We start from the raw sequence: 19,898 nt of genomic DNA on the forward strand, positions 1-19,898 counted from the left end.
GTCTCATCATGGTGACTGTGGGAGCCGGATATAGAGCAAAGGCGTGGACCACATAAAGTACAAGGGGATAAAATATAATGGATTTCTCCTATTCGTTATAGTTTCCTACAGGACTCAGTCTTTCACTCGTGTCGTAGCTGGGAAGCCCCTGCTGGGCGGGCTAGAGCTGCGTCTCTATAAAGACCTTCTCGACGTCGGTTTGGCGATTATCGTAGATGTCGTAGAAGGGGACGATGTCGTCGAGGGAAATACGATACGGAAACGTGATCGAGGGGAGGGGGCACATTGGTATAAACAACATGTCGCCTTGCCGATGCTCTCGAGGCCGCGTTACAAAAGTAGATTGATGCTGACAATGGGAATACGGAAAACTCATGGCAGTACTTCGATAGCGGTGGCTTGGGCCTCAGTTGGCTCTAGAGAGCATCACTGGAAGCTGCGACACATCCGGCTCGCCCTCAACACACGCGGTACTGATGTTCCCCATGCGCCACTTCACCGCCTTCGCGCTAGGAGCAAGCTGGAAGGCGTCCAGAATCTCAGCAAGGGCGACCTCTGTTGCAAAGACCTTCAATTGACGACAACGGTGAAGGAATCTACCACTTACTCATCTCAAGCTGCGAGAACTTAAAGCCAATGCACGCGCGCCCGCCGCCCAGGAAGGTAAGTAGGTTGCTGTAGATGCCTGCATAATCATCAGCCATTAATATTGTTTATCCCGACAAGACAAAAGCCTCACACGCACCAGGCATATGGGCGCTCGTGATCGAATCTGGGAGCGGCGACAGCCATCGTTCTGGCTTCCACTCCAGCGCGTCAGCGCCCCATATTTCCTTGCTCCGGCTGGCGTTGATGACGGAGATGATCACGGACGAGCCGGCGGGGACATGGACCTCGGACAATTCGCGGCCATCTGCGCCAGTGATGGGCTTGCCGAAGGGGAGGATCACGTCTTTGTTAGCCCTGAAAGTTCATGAGCGACTGAAAGCGGTGATGGAATGGAACTGCTCACTTGCGCTTGAGAAGGGTGAGAGGCGGGTAGCTACGTGGAGGGTCAGCACAACAAGAGCATGCAGAAGAAGGGGATCGGCTTACACACGAAGCGTCTCTCGGATGACGGCGTCCATGTAAGTGAGTGCCTCATAATCGTCATAGGTCATCTCGTTGCCGGCGGCCTCCTTGACTGTACGAAGCTCTTGCCTGATGCGATTCTGGACGTCTGGATGTTGCGCGAGAAGATAGAAGATCTGTGACAGAGCAGAGGAAGTCGTATCCGTTGCCGCGAATATCAGAGTGCTGAGGACTGGCTTAGCCACGGTGAACGCGTGTACGACCAAGTTACTCACGACATCTGTCCCAGGAGCTCTGTCTCGTCCAAAGGATCGTCCGTCTTCATGTTCGCGCGAACTACAAGAGCAGTCAGTATAAGACAGACGCTTCGCAAAAGCGGGATGCGTACTCAACAAGCTCAAAATATCCTTGCCGAGGCCAATCTGCTGCTTCACAGCTTCATCACCGGAGGACAGCGCCGCCTTCTTCTGCGCGTAGATCTCCTGCGAAGTGGCCCAGATCGTGTCGATCTTATCCCGCACGCTATGGAGATCACGCGACGGGATGAGGTCCACGATGGCGCGGCGAATCCAGGGGGGACCCAGTCTGTAAACGTGGGGAAGAAGGTATGCACGCCAGAACATCATCAAGCCTTTGGATGCGGAAGGTCTGCGCAAATGTCATCAGCCAATGTTCTGTCCAAATTATGCGAGCACCTACAGGACCTCCTTGAAGCAGGCGGCAGCAGGGTGCCCTGGATCATCGACCGCGAGAGAATCAAATGAGAACCCGAGACCGCTGCGACCAATGAGCTCCATCGCGGTCCGTCCCATCCAGTGCAGCATGTCGACCTCTTGCGGGCCGTTCTTTGTGAGATCCTCAAGCGTTGTGCGAAGCTGTTCATGCGATTAGCCCAGCACTTCCACTTCGAAAGGCGGAGACTTACACGGCCAACAGTTTCCTGGAAGATAGGAACTGCGAGTAGGAAATCGATGTTTCAGCAATCGCGCGTATACAGGCAGCGGTAAACGCACTCATGTTACGCATATGTGCGGTCGAGAAGACGGGGTTCATGAGTTTGCGTTGTTTCTTATGCCGGGCACCTTCGAATAACCGATAAGAGATCGACATGGATGAGAGGACTTGTGGCTCACCAATAGTGGCCAGGAGCCCTTCACCAAAGAACAAGTAATTATCACTGATATCGTGAGTTCAGCTGTCGCATAAACTCATCCAGTCAACGCACGAAATGAATTGGGGATGCTCTTCCCAGATTTCCTGGTCCTGCAGGTCATCCTGTGGTCAGCTTTAGATTCCCTTAAGCGCCTGCACTCACCTTGAGAAGGACATGTTGAAGCGCCTTCGGGTCAGCCACGTAAAGCTCTCTCTCCTAAGAATCTGGTTAGCACCTTCAAGTAGTGGTGAGAGACGCTCTCCTTCACCCCGAGAAGTCCAGTCGTCCGCACGATGTTCCCATCTATATGCATACGAAGTCAGTAATACAATCGGATCGATCTTCAAACGCGACGCACATCTGTCCGCGAGCTCGTCGTGAAATGCCCACGCATCCTCGTGGAACAATTGGAGGAAATTACCTGCATGAGGGTCAGATCAACGCCACCACCCATGATGAGAAAGGCACTTGCCCGAGAAGAGAGATTGCGGCGCCGGGCCTGGAATCTCATCCAAAGAACTTCGGAGGAAGAAGCGCGTGATGATGAACCAGATGGCACGCGCGAGGATGGCGGTAGAAAGAGCCAACAAGATAGTGGCGAACATGCCCGGCAAGAAGTCTAGCGATCCTTCGAAGATGGGGCTGGCTTTTATACACTGACCCCGGGGCGTGCGAGTCGATGCGTTGCACGTAATCGATATCAAGGACTGAGGGCCTCGACAAAGTTCACGGACGGAGTTCCTGGGTTTAGGAAGGTTCTGCGCACTATCCATTTCTTATGAAGGATCGCCGGTGCACAAGACTTGGACGGACTTGGTAATCGGCCGGCGCAAGAACGACACCTCAGTGGACGACAAAGGACGAGCTGTGAGCGGCGCGAGCTGCTCCGAGTTGGTTGGGAATGTTGCGCCGCGACATGGGAAGTCAACCCTTGATCACGGCAGGGTGAAGAGAGCGTATGGACGCTTGTGGTTGTCGCCTGTGAACATACGGCTGAGACGGTCATGAAGAGGTGGTCAGGTCTACATGGTCGATTGACGAACGTACGCGCTGGGAAGGGCCGTTCAATCAGCGCGGCGCATATGTCATGAGCTTCGCGGTAGGGATTAGTGACTGTCAGCAGTTAGGACGCCTCTGAACCGACGGCGTTCGTCTGCAGAGCCAACTCTTTGTCAAGCAACCGTGCCGCTGACTATACGGTTGGATGTGAGCACTGCAGCAGCGTACGGGACCTGGGTAGACATGCGCACCATTGGCAAATTCTGCAGGCCTTCCTGATGTGCTGCCGTGATGCGTCGGTAGTATTGCGCGTCATACAAAGGTCGTAGATGGATTACTGACAATCTCCAGCATTGTGGTGGACCTTACGTGCAGACATTGTCCGCGAGCGAGTTTGCAAGACGCCATGCAGTGCACGATACCTACCGACAATCACCTAAATGCACTGAGAGAGTTCAGCGTAAAGTTGCCAGTGAGACTGCTTGGAATTCCCGGCATGGCGGGCATCGCCGGCATGTTGATCCCCTCCGTCAGCTTCAAGCCATCCAGCTCCGTCATCATCACACTGAGCCTCCCGAACCGACTACGGCTCTCCTCGGCCTCCGGTGCCGCGCCGTCCAACCCCGGCGTTGCCGCGAAGCCCTTCTCGACGGAGCCCAGTCCGATTGCAAGGCGAGATACGGCTTGAGCAGCTCCGCGTCTACGCGGATGAGGTAGTTCTCGGTCATGTAGGACCTGAGCGTCTCGGGCGGGATGAGGTAGATGTTGCCCAGCTAGGTTCCTCCGGGAATCCAGTATGCAAGTTAGGGAGCTGTGCGAGATTGAGATGGCTGATGATTGCGGAGTGACGGCCACTCTGATGAGTGCGCACGGCGAGAAGGCCGTTCAGACTCGTATTCTCTTTCTCGACGGGGTTTCTGGGGAATCCCGGGCGCGATCGTCGGTGCGCATCTCGTTCTCATCCTCAGAGTCGTGATCGATAGCCATATTGTCCGAGTCCAACAGACGAGGTATCTAAGCGATAATGTCATTTGGTATTTGAGGCGACGGCATCAGGGAGACACCAACAGGGACCGACCTTCTCAAGGAAAACTCTCGCTGCGACGTTGTCCTTATCCAGAACCAAAGCTCTTTCGAAATACGACTGCGCGTCTCGCAGCCCGGCCTTGTTGAATACGCCTGCCTATGATTTAGCCTCAGGATGCAAGACAAAGAGAACTTGCGCACCTCCGCCTGCAGGTGGCTGAGCCAGGTACAGTCTTGTCAATCCAGCGTAGACGTGCAGGGTCGGATTATCAGAAAAGGGAAAGGACGGCAGATATCTCGAAAGTCTTCTCAAAAACAGAAGTTGCATTGAGAACGAATATACATACAACTCTAACTCGTCCAGCGCCTCCCTACACCGATTGTGGCTGATGAGGTGCAACACAAGCTCCCTCAGCATATCCTCCCTTGCATCCGGATGCTGCAGCATCATCGTGCGCAGGAAGTCCACGGCAGGCAGCTCTTCGTCTTCCACGGTATGCGCAGGCGTGTCCTTCTCGTTCGCAGCGTTATTGGGGCTGGACCCTGCCGCGAGGATCAGTGTTGCCACATTCCAATGCTCCGTCCATGGTATCTCCTTGCAGCGCGCGAGTATGAGCCAGGCGCGGCAGGCACGAGGAATGTCGTTGCGCTGGATACAGAGGTGGAGGACGTCCCAGAGGCGGCGGAGATGGAGTTTGCGGGCGGTGAGGGGGCGCTTGGAGTCGAGGGAGGCGAAGAGGAAGGGGGTGGGGGACATGGTGGGGGAGGGGTGAGCGAGGGGAGGAGATGGAACGTAGGGGAAGAGGGAGAGTGAGAAGTGGGGACGGTCAGAGGGGAAGAGTGGATGGTGAGAGAGGGATGGGAGACGCGAAGAAAGTCTCAGAGTGGCGCGTCGCGCGATCATCATCCGGGCAAGATGACCGAAGGGGACACGTGCCGCCCTTCTCTCTCCACATCGCGACCGCGCATCGTCCGCCTGCACCAAGCCTGCACCAGCTCGCTATCTCGTCCTCGACCGGCGCACAGTCTTCGCCGTGCCCACTGCTCTTCCTGTCGACCAAGAACTAAGTCTCGGGAGAGCTCATCCACACTCATGGACGACCCCTTCGCCCCCTCCGTCTGGGAGACCCCCGCGCCCGTCGACATCTTTGCGGACAAGCAATCCTCGCTCATAACGCCGAAATCCCCCTTCGAGGACGAGGATGAGTTTGCGGATGCTCCGCAGACGCTGATGGATGTGCCGACGACGTTAGTGGATGCGCCGACGACGAACGGCGCACCTCACTCGGATACGACAGAAGACGAATTTACCACGCCGCGCACGAATGGCACACCTGCGCTAGGTGTGCCGGAGGACGACGGGTTTGGTGCACCAGGAGCCAACGACACAACGAATGGTCAAGCCGACGACGGTTTCGGCGACTTCGACGACTTCGCCGGGCCTGCGCAGGCGGGCGGGGATGACGACGACTTCGGGGATTTTGGCAACTTTGGCGACGCAGGGGATGGAGGCGACGCGAGTGCAGGCTTTGGAGAGGCATCTGGCTTCGACAGCGTGTCTGGATTCGACGATGCAAATGGTTTCGGTAGCCCGTCTGGCTTTGACGACGCAGCGGGCTTCGGTGTCCCTGGTCCATCCCGCCCGGACTGGGCACCATTGCGACTCGAGCCGATGCCTTCGAGGGAGGGACTCATGGACGATATCAACGCGATTATAGCGCCCATATGGGAGCACGACGATGTGCAGGGGTATGTGACGGACGAGGCGGAGCGGGAGGCGGAGGGCGTGAACCAGATTTTGACAACGCCGGAGAGGTACGTTCGTGGTTATATGTTGTACACAGGATCCGTGCTTATACGCATAACCCACTTCCAGCCGTAACATGTTCAACACCCTGATGCAAGCACCCTTACCCACCAAACCACCAAACTGGATCCGCTCTCGCATTCGGCGGCAGCACCTCATTACACTGGGTATACCCGTGAACCTAGACGAAGTCCTTCCGAGTACGGGCGCGAAGTCTGCGCTTCCTCAGCTTCATGTCTCTACTCGACCGATGTCTGCGCCTCCTGGGCCGCGGCATACGCCGTCGAGTAGCGCACCTGGGTCTGCTGCGAATTCGCGGTCGGGGACGCCTGTAGGAGGGAGAAGAACGGCACAGTCACCATTTGGCCCGAAGCCGTCACTAGATACGGACCGTATAGCGGAGTTGCTAGCGCTGGAAGCTGGTAAGTACTTGCACCGATTACACTACTCCGACTTGCTTCTGACTTCGGCACAGACGCTCTCGCTCTACAACCACTTGCATCCCTCGAGCGCACGCACACGGAGATCCGCACACAGATAGCAAACACATCAACACTCCTCACATACTTGTTGCAGGTCCGCGACTCGCTGCAGCACGACTCGGAGACGTATAACAAGCTGATAGCAGAGCTGGTGTCGGAGGCGCAGCGGGTACGGTCAGGGAAGAACGTGAGACAACCGTTGAGGAGATCGAGTGGGATGACTTGAAGCTAGTATCTGTAGCATACATATCTGTAGCGACGAACTGGAAGGAGTTTTACTGCCTGAGCAATGCTCATGATCACGTTGAAGGGATTGACCGTAAACGTCGCGGGTGTGCTGGAGGTGGCAGGGGCATGCACGGCGCGCCAGGTCGCGCCTTTTTTTTTCGCAGCCTTGATTACGAGAGTGTCTTGCCCATGCTCAGATGGACAGACCAGTCAAATAAACCTGTAGCGCACAATCTCGTAGACCACATTATGTACCCCCGGATGGCCACAAAATGCACATCAACCGTGACGTTACGCGACGCGTCGCACCTCACGTGCAATTCATTGATTCATCGGCGCGTCAACCGGATCCGGACTCCCAACCAGTCCGCTCGAGCTTCCTCGGAACACCCCACATCGCGTCCCCAGCAGCGAGCTCGCCTTCTCCGCCACTGCCATGCCTCCCGCAAAAGCCACGAAGGTGTCGAATGGCAAGGATATCCGGACGTTTTTCTCCGCTCCTTCGGGTAGTCAGACGAAAGCCTTCTCTCAGCCCAAGTGGTCGCAGCCGACACCGAAGTCCAGTCAGCCTGTGCGTGACTTGAATATTCGTAGAAGGACAGGAGCTGATACGAGTAATAGAAACCCTCTATAAACAAGCCGAAGGACGTGGTGGACCTCCTCAGTGCGTAGACGCGCCTCTCCTGAGTAATCGAATGCTAACGGCTTTCTGTAGGCGATGACGAGTGCGCAATCCCTATTCTCTTCCCCAATTCAGTCTAACCGTCTGCCCCCCTCTTTCAGACCCTCCCTGTGAGTGTTCCACGCATCGCAGTGGCTGCTTGCCAAACTAACTTCGCCGCAGATCGAAGACACCCGCGAAACAGCCCGCGCCGGTGAGCTCCTTACCCCCTTCACCCCTCCTCCCATCCACTCAATGGCTATCCAGACTAAACCCAAGCCCTCAACGTCCAAAGTGCGTCCATCCGGCCCCATATCGACGACGGCGCCTAATCGCGTGCAGGCCAATGCCATTACCATAGACTCCGATTCCGAAGATGAGAAGCCTGTGAAGAGGTCTGCTGGCGTGAAACGCAAGAAACCCGCCGTACTTGACTCTAGCGACGACGAAGACGAGGCCGAGCCCACGCCGCCAAAGAAGAAGTCCGCTGTTGCGCCCACAAACAAGTCCGGCTCTTCGAAGGCTAAGCCAAGACCATCTGCAGTGGCTAAACCGAAGGCGAAGCCCAAAGCGAAGAAAGATGAGGACTACGAGATGGACTCGCCCAGCGAGAGCGAGGCCGAGCCAGATGTCAAGCCGCCCAAGAAAGCGTCACCACAGAAGAAAGCAGCCGCTCCACGCAAGTCCGCCGCCAAAGCTCCACCACCAGCTGACGACGAGAAGCCAGTGAAGAAAGAAGAGGTCAAGAAACCCAGCAAGTAAGTGAACCAGCGCAACGAATGAGGCATGTGCTGACAAGGAATACAGCTGGGCGGCTATGAAAGCTGCAAGGTTAGCAGGCCCTTCGGCGCCAGGCTCCAAGGAAGTGCCCGATGGTGCACCAAACGCACTTGCGGGGCTCGCCTTCGTCTTCACCGGCGAGCTCTCCGCCTTCTCGCGCGACGAGGCCGTCGAGCTCGCTAAACGCTTCGGCGGGTGCGTATTCCTCCCTTCCCTCTTTCCACGCTCCCCTCTTCCTCCCCTGACCCCCTTGTCCCCCTCCCTCACTTTCACTAAATTTTTACCCCAACTAACCCTCACCATAGCCGCGTCACCGGCCAGCCCTCCGGCAAGACTGACTACGTCGTCCTCGGCGACAACGCCGGCGACAGCAAGCTGCGCGCGATTAAGAAGCACGGGCTTAAAACCCTGAACGAAGACGAGTTCCTCGCGCTCGTCGGCTCGCGGAACAAGGACGGGAAGATGAAGGTGGACGAGAAGACGCGGAAGAAGATGGAGAAGGAGCAAGCGGATATTGAGAAGGCGGCGGCGGAGCTGGCGTCGCGGGAGAGGGCGGCGGGGAAGGGGAAGCAGGTGGCGGAGGGGAAGTGCGTTGTTGGTTTTCTTTTTGGGAGAGAAAGGGGATGATGCTGACCGAGTTTCGTGCAGCGGCCCCAAAGGTGTCGACCCAAGCATGCAGCTTTGGACATCACGTTATGCGCCGCAATCGCTCAAGGAGATCTGCGGCAACAAGGCCGGCGTCGATAAGCTGCTGCAATGGCTCAACGACTGGTCAGGAAGTTTGGCATGCGGATTCAAAAAGCCTGGCAAGAATGCCATGAACACCTACCGGGCCGTTTTGATTACAGGGTCTCCGGGTATTGGGAAGACCACTAGCGCGCATCTGTGTGCCAAGTTGGCTGGCTTTACCCCTGTTGAGCTCAATGCAAGCGATGCGAGGAGTAAGAAGTTGGTTGAGGTACGCGGTCGCTTCGTCCGCGTTTGGCAGTATCACCGAACGAGTATCTAGAACGGCATGAACATCAACAATACCACAATTGACAAGTGGTACCAAGGGAAGGGCGTAAGTACACATCACCTGCTCTTCGCGCATGTTGTTAACCGTTCGCTAGGCCGTCAACACGGACGGAGTCACTATCACAGATAGGAGTTGCTTGATCATGGACGAGGTGGATGGCATGTCCGCTGGCGACAGAGGAGGCGTTGGTGCTCTGAACGCCCTGATCAAGAAGACTAAGGTTGGCACGAAAGCCTTCGTTGCACCCATAGGCTGACAACAACCCAGATCCCCATCATCTGCATCGCCAACGACCGAAATGCGCAAAAGCTAACCCCCCTCAAAGGGACGTGCTTCAACCTGCCCTTCCAGAAGCCACAAGTGCAGGCTGTCCGGTCACGCGTGCTCACCATCGCCTTCAAGGAGAAGATGAAGATACCGGCGAACGTCGTTGACCAGCTCATCCAGGGCTCCCAGTCCGATATCCGGCAAGTCCTCAATATGATGTCCACCTGGAAGCTCTCCAGCAATACCATCGACTTCGACCAGGGGAAGGCACTGTACGTGTTATCTTCCTCCCTTCGCTACCCCTCTCGTTGCTCCCTTCCTCCCCCCCTTCACCCATCCCTTAGTACTCCTCAATAACCCCGCCCCTCCCCCAGCGTCAAAGCGAACGAAAAATACGCCATGATGACCCCCTTCGATATCACGCACAAGATCCTCGGGCCGTACATGTTCTCCGCGACCGCGCGCGAGACCCTCAACGACAAGATGGAGCTGTACTTCCAGGACTTCTCCTTCATGCCGCTCTTCATCCAGGAGAACTACCTGAAGATGAGCCCGGCGCGGGTGCGGAATCTGGACGGGCCGGAGAAGGAGATGAAGTTGATGAAGCTGATGGAGCGGGCGTCGATGGCGGTGTCGGATGGGGATTTGGTGGATGCGTTAATTCATGGGTGAGTGGTTCACTTTTGGACGTGTATGCCGGAATTGATAGTATTGTCGTAGGCCGGAACAGCATTGGGGGCTTATGCCGTTGCATGCGGTGTGCTCGACTGTGCGCCCGGCGTACGAAATGTACGGCTCGGGCGGGGGATATGGGTCGCCTAATCAGGTTTCGTTCCCGCAGTATGTGTTCTGTCTTTGCCTTAGCCTCAGACGTTCAAGGCTAACGCACTTCTCTCTAGATGGCTCGGCCAGAACTCCAAGCAGAACAAGCTCGCGAGGCAGCTGAGCGATGTACAGATCCGCATGCGGCTGAAGGTGTCGGGCGACAAGCCGGAGATACGACAGTCGTATATTCCACACCTGTTCCCGCATATCGTGCAACCACTCATGGATGAGGGAGCGGTGCGTAGACTTCTGTCTGTTCGTTGGCATCAACAAGGACTTACGAATGACCTTCCATTCAGAGCGCCGTCGATGAAGTCATCGAGTACATGGATGAGTACTTCCTCTCTCGCGAGGACTGGGACACCATCGTCGAACTCGGCGTTGGCCCGCACAAGGACGAGGACGTGCTCAAGAAGATATCGACGCAGACGAAGTCGGCATTCACGCGCAAGTACAACGCCGGCGAGCATCCGATACCATTCCATAAGGCGACGGACTTGGGGAAGGCGCCGAAGAAGCTACCAGGGGGCCCTGCACCGGATATTGAGGATGCGTTCGAGGTGCGTGTTGTCCGTTGATGCTTGCTACGAGGGATCTATTTGCTCATGGTTGATGATACAGGACGAACCGGAGGTCGTCTCAGACGAGGGCGAGAACGACGACGACGATGAGGATATATCGAAGGACAAGCTCATCGCTGCGGCCAAGAAGAAGAAAGCGGCTGCGACGAAGGCGCCGAGGAAGAATGCCGGTGCAAGTAAGGCTGCGGGGTCAAGTAAGGCGAAGAAGTGATTCGGGCTTGACCATAGTGGTATCTTGTTTCCCTCCCGGTTTTGGATCATAATCAGGCTCCCTTCTGCCTCTTACACTCACGCACGATTGTCTGGTAAGCCGAAATGATGAAGATATGCAATGCAGGTGTGTTGTGGTACAGTATGATAGTTCTCGAAGGGCTCTCCGGAGTCAAGAGGGACTTCATTGCAAGGTTATGGTTAGCGCACTAGGATAGTGTAAGCTATAGCGGGCCGTTACGTACCTCGCGTATTCTATGCCTGGACGACCTTCGTTCGTGCAAGCTTCCCCACTTGACTACACCCTTCCTCTCCTCGAACGCAAACCACCGTCGCGTCGCCGTCCTTGTCGGGTATGAGGCACTTGATGTCTTGGACGTGGGGGCATGGGCATTCCGAGGGCTTTGCGACGCAGTCAAGAGTTCCAGGGCAGAGGTATTTTGAGCATGGTACTGTGAGGGGATATTCAGACACTCGCTCTTCCTCTAAGGCATATCCACGCACCGCTCTCCTGATATGCTGCCCACTGGGACGCATGCGAACGCTGTTGCTGCTGTTGCTGAAACTGCTGCTGCTGGTTCCCAAACATATGGTCAAAGAAGCCGAACTGTGCAGACACCATGGTCGCCATCCACAGACATATCAGCGCGAGCACCGACGAGTGTACCATAATGGAAGACGGAGGCAGAAGGCTGGTGGCGCGGGGGAGACGCGACGTGTCCTATCACATGCCACGTGCAGGCGCGATCACACCGATCGGGCGCTAAACTGCTCGAGTTCACTTTTTGTCCCCGACGCGCCAGAATGGACGCGCACGTACTCAAGACTCTGCTTCAGATTCATCTAGCCTCGGATGCGAGTGCTACACTCCATGTTCCCTATATTTTGGCTACGCTGAAGCCCGAACATCTGGCTCCCTCGTCACATCTACCGAAATGGACGAATCGCATACACTCCCTGCTGCATTCCAAGGAGCCTGGGGGACGATGGGCAGGGCTTTCCCTTGCTATGGCGTCTGCGAGACTGTCAAGGAGCCTTATGATTGATTGCGCACAAGATTGGCTCTCTGTGACCTTCGCACTGCTCTCGGTGTGTACGATCACGAACAATGCAGGACATCCACTCAGTTTATGTAGAGGAACGAAACATTGCCCGTCAACAAGGCCGCGATTAGGCTCACCTATACTATCTTCTCTGCCGCGACGGACGTGCCTGAATTTCAGAGGCAAATATCCACCCCCAACGTGCCAAAGTTCGCGACCGCTATTATCCCCCTCGTCGAGAAGTATACCGATGTAGAGTTGAAGGTACGTACCAGCGTTCATGCCATAATCGCACTCATCTAACTAGACGCAGACGCTATGCTTGCAAACTCTGTCACGACTCATCCCTCTCTACCCCACGCTTCTCCGGCCATCCAGCGGCGCCCTCAATAAATTGACTCTGAACCTGCTCAGCGGCCAATACCCTTCACCAACCCCTCCCAGAATCCTTGAAGCAGCATCAGGCTTGTACTGCTGTCTTCACCTGACTGGTGGGAAGGTCGGGGCGGCCACTGCCTGGCGGAAAACCCTCGACGATACCCTTGCCTTCGGTTGGTCTGCGTTCCATGGTTTGCGGTCAACGTTTACGCCAGGTAATCTTTTTGTGCAAATTTCTTCAACTTATTTGTTGACGTTCTATCAGGAGCAGCGCAACCTGCCGATCCTGCCGCCGCCGTCGCACTCGACAAAGATCGCCTCCACTGTGCAGTATACATACTGTGCGATCTTCTAAGGTACTTCGCCCATTATTCCACGTACCAGCTTTTCTTGACCTTCTCGACAGCGCTCATACACCTCGAGCCGTGCAAGTTCCCCTGGGACCCTTGAACGCCTTCGCTGTCGCGTTGCTGAACGCGGGCGACGCCGATGCTGTGAGTTCGGCGCCGTCTCTCACCTTCTTCACTAATGATCATACAGTCCGTGGCGGTTCTGGACGTCAACGCGCGAGCGATGCAATTGTCGGCAAACGCATTCATCGTCGGTCAGGGATGCGAACTCTTGCAAAAGCTAATTGTATCGTGAGTTATGCAACTGACGACCCGACGCTCTCAGACTGACTCTGTTTAGCCTTCCGCACCATGTATCGCCTCATCTCTCGCACTGGCTCACGTCATTGGCATATCTTCTGGAGGAGCCTCAGCCCGTGTATTTACACCTTTTTATCCCCTTTCTTGTCTCTGACAAAGTGTACAGTGCCCTCCGCGCCCAAGTCCTTCACACCATTGCCTGCATCCTCGAGCGCCACCCCTCCTTCCACGCGCCCCTCATCATCAACCGCCTCGCCCGCGCCTCGATCCCCCAACTCGCAGTCCTCATCTCCCGCGACGCCCTCACCGACTCTTCCTCTCAAGCCCCCTCCGCCACCCCTTCAACCACCTCCAAAAAGGGCAAAAAGCGCGCCCGCGGCTTCGAAGGCGACGAATCCCTCCGCCTCACGCGCACCGTGATCTGCCCCACTTCTGACGACGTCGACGCGCTCCTCCATGCACTCGATGTCGTGCGGTATTTGCTGAGGGCCGCGGAGTTGGCGCCGATGCTGCGGTCGATAGCGAGCCGGGTGCTGTTGTCGGTGCATTTGGCGCTGCCGGGGATGGCGCCGGGGGCCGTGGCGGGGGATTTGGCGGTGTATGGGAAGGTGTTGGCGAAGGTGCAGGCGGCGGTGGTGGAAGTGGGCGCGGGGTCGAGTTGTGCGATGGGGAAGGGGCTGCCGTTGGCGATGAAGGGGGTTCTGGCGGGGGTCAATGAGGTGAATTGGTCTGGTACGGGCATATTGAGCAGTTCTGATACTCTGGACTAGGACGCCTTCCGCACCCTCGACCTACTCCTGCACCCGCGTCTGCCGCCCTTGGTGCGCCCGCTCCCACACGTGGACGCGCTCGCCCTCTTCGCCGGCGAGGAAAGTGCAGAAGAAAAACGCACGCGGCTCGATTTGGGCTTCTCGATGCCCACGGACGCCCCTACTGCGCCCTCGAACGAGGCGAACGAGGCGAACGCTATGGACCAAGACCAGCTGCAGGACCCAGCGCCTACAATTGCGCCGGCAGCCAGCGCCGCTTCGTCGATCTTCTCGCAGCCACCGACTCTCAAAACTTACCCCTCTGCCCCGCCAATCGCGACGATGCCGCCGCCCACTCCCGCACCAGCGGCTGCCGAATCGGTGTACACGCCAGCACCTTCGACCGCGGCCGCTTCGTCCACAACGACTGTCCCGGTCGCCCCTGCGCCGCCCAAAGCACCCTTGGGCACGATCACCGGTACCTCAAGCATGAGAGTGGAAACTCAGACCGAGGCTGTGTCAATGGTTGTGGACGACGAGGACGACGAGGAGATGCCGGCAATCGACATGAGCTCAGACTCGGAAGGGGAGTAGTTCGACGTCGGATATTTTTGCTGTATCTGGTCGGCATGCGTAGATGTAGCTTCTTGGGTTCTTATGCGCGTATCAGTATAGGGCTCCGTATATAAACTAGGATTTGCCGAAAGGCCGGCAGTACTACTTGCGCGACTACAAAGTTCAAACAAAGACTCGGGCAGCTGGGTGTAACATAGATGCTGCCTTGTCTATGAACTCGCGCTCCACCCTCACCTCACCACATGAAGAGCATTGCATCAAAAGCTCCAAGCTTGAGCGCGCCATGATGACATTTGCTGCTGTTTGGATTGATCCTTCAGTACTACATTGCCTCCTACGTTCATCATCCTTTTCCTTTCACGTCCATCACCATACTATGGTCCATCCAGTGCTGCAAACCACTGAACTCGTCACACTCATATGCTCGTTCGCGACGCATGGCTCGCACGCCCGTCTTGCGCGCACCTGCAGGGCCTTCCTCGTGCCTGCGCTCGATGCCCTCTGGGAGAGACGGACGGCGTCTGAGCTGTTTTCAAGGATCCTTCCAGGTGTCTTCGACATCGTTCGGATACCAGACACAGATTTGTACCAGGTCAACTTTGTTAGTCTTGTGTTGTTGCCTCGCAACCACAACTCGACTGACAACTCGTCCACAGCATCGAGCACCAACAGATACCGAATGGGCCAGACTCGCCTTCTACGGCGCCCGCATAAAGCGTCTCAGGGTCGAGCACACTGTCGGCTGGATTGACTACGCACTTCGACTATCTCCCGCTGTGGTGTACGCCTGGGCGGGGTTCACGGGAAGTCAACCTTCTGTAGGGACATCGCTGTGCCCTCGCGCCGCACACGTCTACTGGAAGGACCTGGATGCCTACGCCATGCAGCTCGAAGGCCTACTCTGGCTACGGCCAGACTTGCCCTCGCTCCACTTGGTCATGCGAAACACAGACAAAGCGCCACCCGAGTTCGCGCACGCGCTGGAGACTCTCGCCAGTCCTTCGCTGGTGAAGCTTCGGGTGGATGACCTGTTCAACAAAAGTCTGTTGCTCGAGTCCGCCCTGGCGAACGTGGTTCGCATCGCCACTGCCCTCGAGGTCGTTTACCTGCCCTATGCCTCCGCTTCCTGCGTGAAAGCGCTTGCAGCCCTACCCGCGCTGCGCGAGCTATACATTGATCGCCTCTTCGGTCTCGATGACAAGGTGGACGATAATGGGTTCGGCGCGCTGCGCGACCTGAATGTCCCCCTCGCATCGCACAGTCAGACCGTATACTTCCTTCGCAAGCTTGGCGGCGCGCAGAATCTCAGAAGTCTCATCATAGCCTTTCAGTACCCCTACACACAGCCCACGGCATCTATCGCACGACGCCGGCCCCATGAGTTCGCCGGACTGTGCGATGCCATCGCCCGGCATTGCAATCCTGTTGGCCTCTCCAGCCTCTCGATTCTGGACGAGACATACTGGGCGACGTATCAGAACGACGAAGACCTTATATTCTACACCGTAAAGTTCGAACACATCCGCCCTCTCCGTGCGCTCTCTGCGCTCAAGGAGCTCGCCATCGTACCCTGGGGATACATTGATCTCGACGACAGCCAGGTGGAGGAGCTGGTATCAGCATGGCCACACATGGAGAAACTCACCCTCGAGAGGACGTACTCGCACTCCTTACGGACGGATTTCCCCATACGCGCGACACCTGGGAGCCTGTTGACGATCGCCTCGCGCTGCCCACACCTTCGCGAGCTCATCTTCTCCTTTGACGCGTCAAACTACGCTGCAGCCGAAGGCCGTCCCGGACATGGGCTGACGCAGAGCGCGCTCTACAAGATGGACATAGGCGGAAGCATCTGGACAGATGAAAGCACGCGTGCGCTTGCGTCGCTCTTGTCGGATGTGTTCCCTTCACTCGAGCACGTTACGTCGGATGTGCAGCGAGACGCAGAAATAATGGATGACGAGGACGAGGTGCCGGAGGCATTGGACCGTTGGGATAAGCTACTTGAGATGCTGTCTTTCGCGAGGGAGATTCGACAGCAGGAGAGGGCGTCTACGCAATGAAGATCGCGATGGAAGGGCTTTGTTGGCATGGAATCGAACAAGCAAATTTCTCCTTGATCATAGGACAACAGTTTACACTCACTTCAGCTTGATCAACTCTTATACAATGTATACAAGGAACTGGCGTTGTCAAGGTGGTTCCAGCCCGGGAAACCGTCACGTATTAGTCAACACAATGATCCCCTTGGATCTAAGCCCTCTCCTGCGTACGAGCTCCTGGTACGCGTACTAGATGACAGAGCTCTTTGCAATCCCTCGTCAGCATATCAGACGTTGCGATGCGCGAAAACACACAGCGCAGGAAGAGGAGACTTACATGGTGGTTGAGAAGAAGGTACTCCTGCCAAAAAAAAAGTGACCCGGAAGGGACTGAAAGGACCACGTGGACCGTATACTTATGGAGAAAGCGCCTTTTGATCTCTCACTCGACCTCTCGCGCTCGACCTGCGCTTATGGGGTATGAGGCCGATGATACCCACCGTCTTGAGGATTCCTGAACTCGTATACCTCATCTGCTCGTTTCTGACTCCGTACTCGCGCGCATGTCTGGCGCGAACATGCAAGGGCCTCCTCGAACCAGCGCTCAACGCACTTTGGGAAACGCAGTCCACTTATAATCTGCTCACGTATGCGTTATCCTCCTGCATCGTGCACACGCCCTTACCAAGTGGGAAGAATACAATTATGGTCAGCTCTGGATATTTTACGAACTGCAATGATCGTCCTGATTATTGACGTCGACAACGTAGACCTGCAACCCTGCCCCGAGATCCATTGACTGGCGTCGAGTTTATTCCTATGGACGTCGGATAAGGCGGCTTATTATCGGTCGCAGAGATGGCGAAGAAGACTCTGCGGTCGGATTATGCCCCACGGTCATAGCAGCGTGGACGCTCTGCGCACATAAACACAAACTGAAGCACTCCAAAATCCTCTGCGCACATACCTCGCGCGTCGATTGGATCGTCCTAGACAAGGAACAGTTGCGCTTCGAACACTCTCTGTGGATCCGACCAGGCCTGCCTGTACTTCGACTGCACATGCGGTCGGTCGAAAACTGGCATCCCAGGCCGGAGTTCGCGTCTGCGCTCACGACGCTGGGATCCAAATCCCTTGTGGAGCTTCGGGTCGATGCAAGTACGACATTCAGGACGATCGAGGACGCCATAACGCAGATTCTGCGCCAGTCTCCTGCCCTCGAAGTAGTCGAGCTCCGACACATGATCTCCCCGGATCGCATATTGGCGCTGGCCGCTCTGCGCTCATTGCGCGAGCTCAGGATCATGCGCCTGCCGGTGTTCGACGAGGAGCTGCCAAAGCCTGCATTCCCCGCCCTTCGCTCGCTATACTTCAACTGGACTCGACACGCCGCGCTGATGAATTTTCTGCACAAAATCGATGATGTCCTGCCGAACCTGGACACTCTCACCCTGGGCTTCCGGCCGTCGGACGCTCTCAATGGCCTTGGGGAGCTGACGGCCGTCTGCGAGTTCGTGGCCGAGCGCTGCAGTCCCGTGGGGCTTACCCACCTCTCCATCGCCGACGAAACGGGGGGCTCCCTCTCCACGACCTGTGACGAAGTGCCGTACTACGCGGCGAAGTACGAGCATATCCGTGCACTGCGATCGCTCAGAGGATTGAAAACCCTGCACATCGAGGTCTGGGGGCACGCCGACGTCGACGATAGCGACATCGAATCGCTGGTATCCACGTGGCCTGCGCTTGAGAGCTTTCGACTGGATAAACCAACCGAATCGGTCTACGAGTTCGACACAGATGTGAAGGGTGCCCACCCCTTCGTGCCTCGGGCCACGACCAAGAGCTTGTTGTCCATCGCCAGACATTGTCCCAACCTCCGCGAGCTCGCAATAACCTTCAACGCCGTGGACTTGACAAGCTCTGATTCAGGCGGTCGCCCCGGCGGCGGACTGGTGCAGCACGCGCTACGGAAGCTTGATACGCTGCACACCATAATCCAGCCTGACGAAGCGCTGCCTCTCGCCTTGTTCCTATCGGACGTATTCCTTGCATTGGATGAAGTCGACAGTGACACGAAGCTGCAAGCGGAAGTGGCCAAGGAGGAAGGAGAGGGAATTCCGGAGGGGTATGATGGATACAAGAAGCTGTTGGAGCTTTTGCCTATTGTTTCGAAAGTGAGACGGCAGGAAAGGTTGGATATTAGAGCCCCTCGAATATGACTTGCTATCGAATAATGAGGCCGCCCTCTGCTGAGTTGCTGCACATCATGTGCCACCAGCAACGTCAACGACCAGTTTGCGCGTTGATACCGTATCTGTTCGAAAGGCCGAATCCAGGGGAATGGTGGATGCCAGGCAAAAGTCGTATGCACTCGAGGAAGTACTGGAGGTAAATTACCTTATAACTCGATCTGCATGATATGACGCGTCAAGCTGGCGGGATATCCCAAGTTCACAAGATGAATAGAAATACAGTAAGAACAGAGACTGCTTCAGATCTCGAGCTCTCTGATGCCGTTCTTGTCCACAATCTTCACTTTGTACTTTCCCGGCGAGACAACCAAACGCAGCGCGACCTCATCTATGCAGCGCTTCAAGGTCGCGAGCCCCTCCTCAACCGTGGCATCGGGGTTATGGTACCTGCGAGGTAATCATTCAGTATCCTTGCTATAGACACAAGGGTGATTTACGCACCGATCGAAGGTACTAAGCGCGAAGTAGCTGCCGTAGCCATGCGCGGCAAATGGCACGGGAGTCGAGGTACCGAGATAGTCGATCCAATAAAGGTGCGCCGTCTCCTGTGCAGTGTCGAATCCGCCGACAAGCAGATTGACTGAATAAGGGTGCCTCGAGCGCAACGACTCGGCGAGGGAGCGGCGGATCCAGGATGCAGCCGCGGATGGACGCAGCGCGTAATGGTGGCGGATCTGGTACAGACGGATGTTGCGCTCGACGTACTCGGCGAACTGCACGGTGTCACCTAGTTGGGAAGATCATGGGTCAGCTTCGAGATCGCGCGCAAAGATGATGAACACGCACCCGGCTCGCCAGAGTACGCCATGAGCAGATGCGGGCTGAGCGTCTTGATCTTGTCCTCGTCCGCCTTCATCTTCACGATGGAGCGCGCGGCGGTCGTGTCGGCCGCAACGATGACATAGTCCTTCCCCGTCAAGGCAAATGAGCACTCCATCGTTTGTATTTGAGCGCGACTGGGGGATGCAGAGGAGGAGGAAAAGGTGAGTGAAGGGCGCGGACGCGTCACTGACCGCGACGCGTGTGCGCCTCGCCAAATCGGGACGAAGCACCGAGGTCGGCAAAGCCCGAGCCCATAGTTGAACTCCGGTAGTCTCTCC

General features: G+C 56.5%; 9 protein-coding genes across 9 annotated transcripts; 5 read left to right on the plus strand and 4 right to left on the minus strand.

Moving 5' to 3' along the window:
* Positions 1 to 155: 155 nt before the first annotated feature.
* On the minus strand, positions 156 to 2,864 carry SCHCODRAFT_02623122 (cytochrome P450). The gene is made up of 16 exons (XM_050345161.1): positions 2,697 to 2,864; positions 2,583 to 2,645; positions 2,493 to 2,527; positions 2,387 to 2,440; positions 2,297 to 2,334; positions 2,205 to 2,248; positions 2,085 to 2,153; positions 1,997 to 2,025; positions 1,771 to 1,946; positions 1,460 to 1,719; positions 1,347 to 1,407; positions 1,096 to 1,296; positions 1,013 to 1,042; positions 746 to 963; positions 608 to 685; positions 156 to 555 (listed from the first exon to the last, which is right to left on the minus strand). The coding sequence occupies exons 1-16, from the start codon at positions 2,827 to 2,829 to the stop codon at positions 407 to 409; spliced, it is 1,638 nt and encodes a 545-aa protein (XP_050200618.1). The 5' UTR covers positions 2,830 to 2,864; the 3' UTR covers positions 156 to 406.
* Positions 2,865 to 4,250: 1,386 nt separating this feature from the next.
* On the minus strand, positions 4,251 to 5,006 carry SCHCODRAFT_02666980 (uncharacterized protein; the record flags this gene model as incomplete). Its single annotated transcript, XM_003038051.1, has 3 exons — positions 4,251 to 4,402; positions 4,451 to 4,545; positions 4,597 to 5,006. The coding sequence occupies 3 exons, from the start codon at positions 5,004 to 5,006 to the stop codon at positions 4,251 to 4,253; spliced, it is 657 nt and encodes a 218-aa protein (XP_003038097.1).
* Positions 5,007 to 5,045: 39 nt separating this feature from the next.
* SCHCODRAFT_02623125 (uncharacterized protein) lies at positions 5,046 to 6,851 on the plus strand. Its single transcript, XM_003036695.2, has 3 exons — positions 5,046 to 6,064; positions 6,126 to 6,478; positions 6,532 to 6,851. Exons 1-3 carry the CDS (start codon positions 5,343 to 5,345, stop codon positions 6,762 to 6,764), a joined length of 1,308 nt encoding a protein of 435 aa, XP_003036741.2. The 5' UTR covers positions 5,046 to 5,342; the 3' UTR covers positions 6,765 to 6,851.
* An 831-nt stretch (positions 6,852 to 7,682) lies between these two features.
* Positions 7,683 to 10,895, plus strand: SCHCODRAFT_01166149 (DNA replication factor C, large subunit; the record flags this gene model as incomplete). The annotated part of the gene is made up of 11 exons (XM_003036696.1): positions 7,683 to 8,168; positions 8,212 to 8,402; positions 8,513 to 8,746; positions 8,796 to 9,165; positions 9,217 to 9,270; positions 9,320 to 9,445; positions 9,493 to 9,764; positions 9,867 to 10,160; positions 10,213 to 10,332; positions 10,392 to 10,554; positions 10,617 to 10,895. 11 exons carry the CDS (start codon positions 7,683 to 7,685, stop codon positions 10,893 to 10,895), a joined length of 2,589 nt encoding a protein of 862 aa, XP_003036742.1.
* Positions 10,896 to 11,229: 334 nt separating this feature from the next.
* SCHCODRAFT_02687941 (uncharacterized protein) lies at positions 11,230 to 11,791 on the minus strand. Its single transcript, XM_003038052.2, has 2 exons — positions 11,613 to 11,791; positions 11,230 to 11,560 (listed from the first exon to the last, which is right to left on the minus strand). The coding sequence occupies exons 1-2, from the start codon at positions 11,776 to 11,778 to the stop codon at positions 11,364 to 11,366; spliced, it is 363 nt and encodes a 120-aa protein (XP_003038098.2). The 5' UTR covers positions 11,779 to 11,791; the 3' UTR covers positions 11,230 to 11,363.
* Positions 11,792 to 11,885: 94 nt separating this feature from the next.
* Positions 11,886 to 14,656, plus strand: SCHCODRAFT_02539725 (uncharacterized protein). Its single transcript, XM_003036697.3, has 9 exons — positions 11,886 to 12,197; positions 12,245 to 12,415; positions 12,465 to 12,744; positions 12,795 to 12,885; positions 12,936 to 13,023; positions 13,070 to 13,170; positions 13,220 to 13,297; positions 13,346 to 13,898; positions 13,950 to 14,656. Exons 1-9 carry the CDS (start codon positions 11,913 to 11,915, stop codon positions 14,520 to 14,522), a joined length of 2,220 nt encoding a protein of 739 aa, XP_003036743.1. The 5' UTR covers positions 11,886 to 11,912; the 3' UTR covers positions 14,523 to 14,656.
* Positions 14,657 to 14,835: 179 nt separating this feature from the next.
* Positions 14,836 to 16,953, plus strand: SCHCODRAFT_02747828 (uncharacterized protein). Its single transcript, XM_003036698.3, has 2 exons — positions 14,836 to 15,105; positions 15,161 to 16,953. The coding sequence occupies exons 1-2, from the start codon at positions 14,881 to 14,883 to the stop codon at positions 16,565 to 16,567; spliced, it is 1,632 nt and encodes a 543-aa protein (XP_003036744.1). The 5' UTR covers positions 14,836 to 14,880; the 3' UTR covers positions 16,568 to 16,953.
* Positions 16,954 to 17,001: 48 nt separating this feature from the next.
* Positions 17,002 to 18,826, plus strand: SCHCODRAFT_02623135 (uncharacterized protein). Its single transcript, XM_003036699.3, has 2 exons — positions 17,002 to 17,254; positions 17,317 to 18,826. The coding sequence occupies exons 1-2, from the start codon at positions 17,252 to 17,254 to the stop codon at positions 18,763 to 18,765; spliced, it is 1,452 nt and encodes a 483-aa protein (XP_003036745.2). The 5' UTR covers positions 17,002 to 17,251; the 3' UTR covers positions 18,766 to 18,826.
* A 62-nt stretch (positions 18,827 to 18,888) lies between these two features.
* Positions 18,889 to 19,815, minus strand: SCHCODRAFT_02623137 (N-terminal nucleophile aminohydrolase). Its single transcript, XM_003038053.2, has 3 exons — positions 19,585 to 19,815; positions 19,240 to 19,525; positions 18,889 to 19,185 (listed from the first exon to the last, which is right to left on the minus strand). The coding sequence occupies exons 1-3, from the start codon at positions 19,733 to 19,735 to the stop codon at positions 19,038 to 19,040; spliced, it is 585 nt and encodes a 194-aa protein (XP_003038099.1). The 5' UTR covers positions 19,736 to 19,815; the 3' UTR covers positions 18,889 to 19,037.
* Positions 19,816 to 19,898: the final 83 nt, after the last annotated feature.

The sequence above is a fragment of the Schizophyllum commune genome (genome assembly GCF_000143185.2).
Source record: "Schizophyllum commune H4-8 unplaced genomic scaffold SCHCOscaffold_5, whole genome shotgun sequence".
NCBI classification, from domain to species: Eukaryota; Fungi; Basidiomycota; class Agaricomycetes; order Agaricales; family Schizophyllaceae; genus Schizophyllum; species Schizophyllum commune.